The 7500-nt window shown below is 45.7% G+C and overlaps 1 protein-coding gene across 1 annotated transcript in view; it reads left to right on the top strand.

The window, feature by feature from the left end:
- The first annotated feature begins 984 nt into the window (after nucleotides 1-984).
- Nucleotides 985-7500, top strand: part of LOC117809302 (microfibril-associated glycoprotein 4-like) — a 6594-nt gene continuing 78 nt past the window's right edge. Inside the window, exons 1-6 of the mRNA XM_034678867.1 lie at nucleotides 985-1427; nucleotides 2634-2786; nucleotides 3303-3341; nucleotides 3417-3513; nucleotides 6819-6986; nucleotides 7151-7500. The exon at nucleotides 7151-7500 is cut by the window's right edge and continues 78 nt beyond it. Of these exons, the coding sequence (XP_034534758.1) occupies nucleotides 1422-1427; nucleotides 2634-2786; nucleotides 3303-3341; nucleotides 3417-3513; nucleotides 6819-6986; nucleotides 7151-7404 (717 nt within the window). The 5' untranslated portion in view covers nucleotides 985-1421 and the 3' untranslated portion in view covers nucleotides 7405-7500. The remainder of the gene's footprint in view (nucleotides 1428-2633; nucleotides 2787-3302; nucleotides 3342-3416; nucleotides 3514-6818; nucleotides 6987-7150) is intronic.

The raw sequence follows: 7500 nt of genomic DNA, 5'->3' as shown, positions 1-7500 counted from the left end.
ATCTGTGACCACACATATGTATATACAATAACATACATTTACATTGAGAAAAGACAATTCTATAATTTTCATGCCCTCTCTACGCTCTCTTTAGTTATGTAAATGTCTGTTTGTCTGTTCATTGTTTTGCAATAAATAAATAAAAACATATATATATATATATATACAGTATATGTATAGAACATTAAGTAATACAATTATGAAACCCTACGTACAAGTCAAACTGAAGACATACTCTTTTAGTTTACGTTTGAGAGTCTCATATCTCAGAATCCATCTTTCCATTTCTCTTTCTTTCAAGTTTTTATTTCATCAGTCAGAAACTCCTGCCAGGAGACATGGTCCCCAGCCAATCACAGCCTTCCACATTACATTACATATGATCAGGAAGTAGGCGCCAGTCTGACGTGAAGAAACAAGGAAGTAAACAAAGCAATGATTGTTTCAAGACACGAGGGGAATTCCCGGTTCAACTACAGGAAGTTTATTCCAGGATGTGCCGTGAGCTCAGGATAGGACGGCTTCAGTAGCTGGAGCTCACATTGATGGAGTCTGGGTCTGCTGAAGGTGGTGCTGGGGATCAGGCTGCAGTGACCCTCATGGACAGTGGCGCCGTATAGGGGGGAAAAGTTAGGATGATTCTAAGGGCCCATGACTGACAGGGGGCCCGAAAATAATAATTGAAATAAAAAATATATATCATAATTAATATTTTATTCAGAATAAGGTAATTTAAAAAAAAAGGCTCCCGTTGTCTTCATAAAATGTATATGTATATGTCATGTATATAAAAGGTCTGGAAAGACAAAGTCTGGGTCCCAGAGAAGAAGGGAAAGAAAGGAGAGAGAGGAGAGAGAGAAGAAAGGGTTACAGTATGTCACCCAGATTTCTCCAGGAAAGGTTGGTACAGTCTCTGAGTGGTTAAAATCCACCTGTTTGCTAGTTTGGTGTCCACAATGAGGTGAACTACGTTTGAGCTAATTATACTAAATGGGTTTCCCCGCCCTCCCTACCAGACTCAGCAGCTGATAGGTCAGCAGGTGACCTGTCTCCCCACATCTCCCCCCCACCCAATGAACAAGAAGGTGAGACACGTAGCATGTCAGTTAGCATTATTGAAGGGGGTCTGTGGGAATCTCTTGTTTCTCTCTCTATCTGTTCTATTACTAAACAACACAGTTCACACAGTTTAACAATCTGTTCCTGTGGCTGATTATTGGCTGATGGTGTAGTTAACCAGGGTGTTTCCTGTAAAGTGAGAAAGTTCCTGGAACATAGACAAATACCGTTCTGCCAACACCTTATCAGCAACGTCTCATGATCCAAAGGCACGCAGGGACTGGAGGACAGTATAAAACCCAGCTCTGAGACATCGGGCGGGACAGATTTCCCTCCGCTCGCCTGACCTCAGAAACCTGACAATGAAGGTACGTAACGAAGTCCAACTCTCTGTGAGTTTTCTACTTTGTGTTTTTTAAAGGTTAGTGTGATTGCATACATTTTGGACACAGGTTCCTTACCATGACCCAGGTATCCCTGTTTGTACGAGGTAAAGATGCCCCCTTACAGGACTTCAGGGACTCTGTAGCTTTAATAATAATAATAATAATGCATTTTATTTATAGGCGCCTTTCTTGGCACTCAAGGTCACCTTCCAACATTAAAACAAACAGAGTTTAAATAACAAACAGGAAATAAAACACAGTTTAAAAAGTCTGAAGTGAATGGACAGAGGAGTTGTGGTCAGATGGAGTCAGCCAGTTTAAACAGATGAGTTCTGAGTTTGGATTTAAAATGTGGGAGTGAGTCAGTATTACGGAGGTCAGGTGGGAGAGAGTTCCAGAACTGCTGAAGGCTCTGCTCCCCATGGTAACAAGGCGGGCAGGGGGGACAGTGAGGTGGATGGAGGAGGAGGATCTGAGGGTGCGGACGGGTGTGGCAGTATGGAGGAGGTCAGAGAGATATGGAGGGGCGAGGTTGTGTTTGGATTTGAAGGTGAGGAGAAGTATGTTGTAGTTGATCCGGTGTGTGATGGGGAGCCAGTGGAGCTGTTGCAGGGTGGGTGTGATGTAGTGGATGGAGGCGGTGTGTGTGATGATACGGGCGGCTGAATTTGAACCAGTTGAAGTTTAAGCAGGGTTTTGTGGGGGAGGGCAAACAGAAGGGAGGTGACGAGGCTGTGAACAAGAACGGCCGTGGAGTGGGGAGTGAGTGAAGGAAGGAGACGGTTAATACTGCAGAGGTGAAAGTAGGCGGACCGGGTGACGTGGTTGATATGGGAGGTGAAGGAGAGGATGACACCCAGACTCTTAACCTGAGGGGAGGGGAAGAGGGGCGAGTTGTCGATGGGAATAGAGAAATTATGGAGTTTGTTTAATGTAGATTTTGTGCCAATTAGAAGAAGTTCAGTTTTATTGCTGTTTAATTTGAGGAAGTTTGAGGTGAACCAAGATTTTATTTCAAGGAGACAATCAGTGGGGGAAGAAGGTGGAAGTGAGGAGTCAGGTTTAGTGGAGAGGTAGAGCTGGGTAGCAGTGGAAGTGAATATGATGTTTAGGGAAGATGTGACCAAGGGGGAGGAGGTAGATGATGAACAGCTTTGACTGCTGGATGAGTTTGTACCTGTGTTCCAGCTGGTGTTGGTCGTCGTCGTCCTCCTGGCTCCTCAGCTGATCAGCGCCCAGCTAGTCCTGCCGGTCGACTGTAGTGACATCTACAATCATGACAACAGCCAGCTCAGTGGAGTGTACACCATCTATCCTATAGGATCCACGTCTGCTGTCCAGGTAGGCCTCCCCCTCTCTGGGTCACCTGGAGATGATAAAGGGGTTTGAGAGGATGAGATCATCTCTGACAGAAACAGTCACTCGTTCTGACTGATTCTTCTGTGTGTGTGTGTGTGTGTGTGTGTGTGTGTGTGTGTGGTGTGTGTGTGTGTGTGTGTGTGTGTGTGTGTGTGTGTGTGTGTGTGTGTGTGTGTATGTGTGTGTGTGTGTGTGTGTGTGTGTGTGTGTGTGTGTGTGTGTGTGTGTGTGTGTATGTGTGTGTGTGGGTGGGTGGGTGTGTGTGTGTGTGTGTGTGTGTGTGTGTGTGTGTGTGTGTGTGTGTGTGTGTGTGTGTATGTGTGTGTGTGTGTGTGTGTGTGTGTGTGTGTGTGTGTGTGTGTGTGTGTGTGTGTGTGTGTGTGTGTGTGTGTGTATGTGTATGTGTGTGTGTGTGTGTGTGTGTGTGTGTATGTGTGTGTGTGTGTGTGTGTGTGTGTGTGTGTGTGTGTGTGTGTGTGTGTGTGTGTGTGTGTGTAGGTGTACTGTGACATGGACTCAGAGGGAGGACGCTGGACGGTGAGTGCTTTAACCAAAGAGTGATGTCAGGTGTGTTGTGTGTCAGCTGACTGACCCTCCTCCCCGTTCCTCCAGGTGTTCCAGAGGAGGATGGATGGCTCGGTGAACTTCTACAGACCCTGGGATCAATACAAGACGGGCTTTGGAACTGCTGCTGGAGAGTACTGGCTCGGTGAGCAACGACACCCAGCAGTCATGTGACAGTTTATAAGGTTTGAACAGTTTCCTGTGGAGTTTGTAACGTGATCCCACAGTAAAGGAGAACCACCAACGGGAACTGTGCTGACTAGAACCAGAGAGAGAACATCTCTCCCATGTTAGCTTCTTTACACTGGCTTAGACTGCTATAGGCTCAGACTGCTATAGGCTCAGACTGCTATAGACTCAGACTGCTATAGACTCAGGCTGCTATAGGCTCAGACTGCTATAGGCTCAGACTGCTATAGGTTTAGACTGCTATAGGCTCAGACTGTTATAGGCTCAGACTGTTATAGGCTCAGACTGCTATAGACTCAGACTGCTATAGGTTTAGACTGCTATAGGCTCAGACTGCTATAGGCTCAGACTGCTATAGGCTCAGACTGCTATAGGTTTAGACTGCTATAGGCTCAGACTGCTATAGACTCAGACTGCTATAGACTCAGACTGCTATAGGTTTAGACTGCTATAGGTTTAGACTGCTATAGGCTCAGACTGCTATAGGTTTAGACTGCTATAGACTCAGACTGCTATAGACTCAGACTGCTATAGGTTTAGACTGCTATAGGCTCAGACTGTTATAGACTCAGACTGCTATAGGTTTAGACTGCTATAGGCTCAGACTGTTATAGGCTCAGACTGCTATAGGCTCAGACTGCTATAGACTCAGACTGCTATAGACTCAGACTGCTATAGGTTTAGACTGCTAAAGGTTTAGACTGCTATAGACTCAGACTGCTATAGACTCAGACTGCTATAGGTTTAGACTGCTATAGACTCAGACTGCTATAGGTTTAGACTGCTATAGGTTTAGACTGCTATAGACTCAGACTGCTATAGACTCAGACTGCTATAGGTTTAGACTGCTATAGGTTTAGACTGCTATAGACTCAGACTGCTATAGACTCAGACTGCTATAGGTTTAGACTGCTATAGACTCAGACTGCTATAGGTTTAGACTGCTATAGGTTTAGACTGCTATAGACTCAGACTGCTATAGACTCAGACTGCTATAGGTTTAGACTGCTATAGACTCAGACTGCTATAGACTCAGACTGCTATAGACTCAGACTGCTATAGACTCAGACTGCTATAGACTCAGACTGCTATAGGCTTAGACTGCTATAGGCTCAGACTGCTATAGGTTTAGACTGCTATAGGCTCAGACTGCTATAGGTTTAGACTGCTATAGGCTTGGACTGCTATAGGTTTAGACTGCTATAGGCTTAAACTGCTATAGGTTTAGACTACTACAAGCTTAGACTGCTATAAGGTTCAGACTGCTATAGGCTCAGACTGCTATAGGTTCAGACTGCTATAGGCTCAGACTGCTATAGGCTCAGACTGCTATAGGTTCAGACTGCTAAAGGCTCAGACTGCTAAAGGCTCAGACTGCTAAAGGCTCAGACTGCTATAGGTTTAGACTGCTATAGACTCAGACTGCTATAGGTTTAGACTGCTATAGGCTCAGACTGATATAGGTTTAGACTGCTATAGGTTCAGACTGCTAAAGGCTCAGACTGCTAAAGGCTCAGACTGCTATAGACTCAGACTGCTATAGGTTTAGACTGCTATAGGCTCAGACTGATATAGGTTTAGACTGCTATAGGTTCAGACTGCTAAAGGCTCAGACTGCTAAAGGCTCAGACTGCTATAGACTCAGACTGCTATAGGTTTAGACTGCTATATGCTTAGACTGATATAGGTTTAGACTGCTATAGGTTCAGACTGATATAGGTTCAGACTGATATAGGTTCAGACTGCTATAGGTTTAGACTGCTATAGGTTTAGACTGCTATAGGCTCAAACTGCTATAGGTTTAGACTGCTATAGGTTTAGACTGCTATAGGTTTAGACTGCTATAGACTCAGACTGCTATAGACTCAGACTGCTATAGACTCAGACTGCTATAGACTCAGACTGCTATAGACTCAGACTGCTATAGACTCAGACTGCTATAGGTTTAGACTGCTATAGACTCAGACTGCTATAGACTCAGACTGCTATAGGCTTAGACTGCTAAAGACCCAGACTGCTATAGGCTTAGACTGCTATAGGCTCAGACTGTTATAGGCTCAGACTGCTATAGGTTTAGACTGCTATAGACTCAGACTGCTATAGACTCAGACTGCTATAGGCTTAGACTGCTAAAGACCCAGACTGCTATAGGCTTAGACTGCTATAGGCTTAGACTGCTATAGGTTCAGACTGTTATAGGCTCAGACTGCTATAGACTCAGACTGCTATAGGCTCAGACTGCTATAGACTCAGACTGCTATAGACTCAGACTGCTATAGACTCAGACTGCTATAGGCTCAGACTGCTATAGACTCAGACTGCTATAGACTCAGACTGCTATAGGCTCAGACTGCTATAGACTCAGACTGCTATAGTCTCAGACTGCTATGGGCTCAGACTGCTATAGACTCAGACTGCTATAGACTCAGACTGCTATAGGCTCAGACTGCTATAGGCTCAGACTGCTATAGGCTCAGACTGCTATAGGCTCAGACTGCTATAGTCTCAGACTGCTATAGGCTCAGACTGCTATAGTCTCAGACTGCTATAGACTCAGACTGCTATAGGCTCAGACTGCTATAGGCTCAGACTGCTATAGGCTCAGACTGCTATAGTCTCAGACTGCTATAGGCTCAGACTGCTATAGGCTCAGACTGCTATAGGCTCAGACTGCTATAGTCTCAGACTGCTATAGACTCAGACTGCTATAGGCTCAGACTGCTATAGACTCAGACTGCTATAGTCTCAGACTGCTATAGGTTCAGACTGCTATAGGCTCAGACTGCTATAGACTCAGACTGCTATAGTCTCAGACTGCTATAGACTCAGACTGCTATAGGCTCAGACTGCTATAGGTTCAGACTGCTATAGGCTCAGACTGCTATAGTCTCAGACTGCTATAGGCTCAGACTGCTATAGACTCAGACTGCTATAGGTTCAGACTGCTATAGGCTCAGACTGCTATAGGCTCAGACTGCTATAGGCTCAGACTGCTATAGACTCAGACTGCTATAGACTCAGACTGCTATAGTCTCAGACTGCTATAGGTTCAGACTGCTATAGGCTCAGACTGCTATAGGTGGTGTTTGTAATGTGAGGGTCCAGATCTTGAAGGGTCAAACTTGCTTCTGTCCTGAAGCGTTGCATTATCTGCTGTTCCCTCTGAACTCTGTGAGCTGGATCCAGTATCACAGTCTGCTCTCAGGGAGAGGAGGTGGGGAGGAAGACTTCCTGCAGGTTCATGTGTCTGCTTGCTCTCAGGTCTTGAGAATATCTACCACCTGACTCTGAGGACAAAGCACGAGCTGCTGGTGGACATGGAGGACTTCAGTGGGAACAAAGCGTTTGCTCGTTACACCGAGTTCTCCATCGAAGCAGAGTCCTTGGGATACAGACTGAATGTATCTGGATTCATTGATGGAGGGGCAGGTGAGTCAGATACAAAGGGTCTTAGTGTCTGATATTCAGGAGACGGTTCTCTCCTTTAGATCCTCTTCAGGATGGTCTGCACACTGAGACACTGCTGGTCCCCTCAGTTGTTGAGTCTGTAATAATATTTAAAGTTGTAAAGGTCTGTTGTTGTGTTTCTATAGGAGACGCCATGAATGTACACAATGGACAGAAATTCTCCACCTTGGACAAAGACCAGGACAGCTCGCCCAGCAACTGTGCCAGAGCGTATTTGGGGGCGTTCTGGTACAGTGCTTGTCATTATACAAATCCAAACGGGGTTTATCGCTGGGGGGCCGATGGCACTCTGTATGCTGTTGGGGTGGAGTGGCAGCAATGGAAAGGCTACGACTACTCCCTGAAGAGCATCAGCATGAAGATCCGTCCTGTGCAGTAGTCCTCCTGGACTTACCTGCCTCAGATCTCCAGGACCACAACGTGTGATCTCTCAGAACCTTCAAACAAGCTCTTAGATCAGGAGGAAGCAGCTGGT

Source organism: Notolabrus celidotus, unplaced genomic scaffold (genome assembly GCF_009762535.1).
Source record: "Notolabrus celidotus isolate fNotCel1 unplaced genomic scaffold, fNotCel1.pri scaffold_249_arrow_ctg1, whole genome shotgun sequence".
Classification (NCBI taxonomy): Eukaryota; Metazoa; Chordata; class Actinopteri; order Labriformes; family Labridae; genus Notolabrus; species Notolabrus celidotus.
Note: the sequence above shows the minus strand (reverse complement) of the source record. Positions and strands in the feature narration are given on the sequence as shown.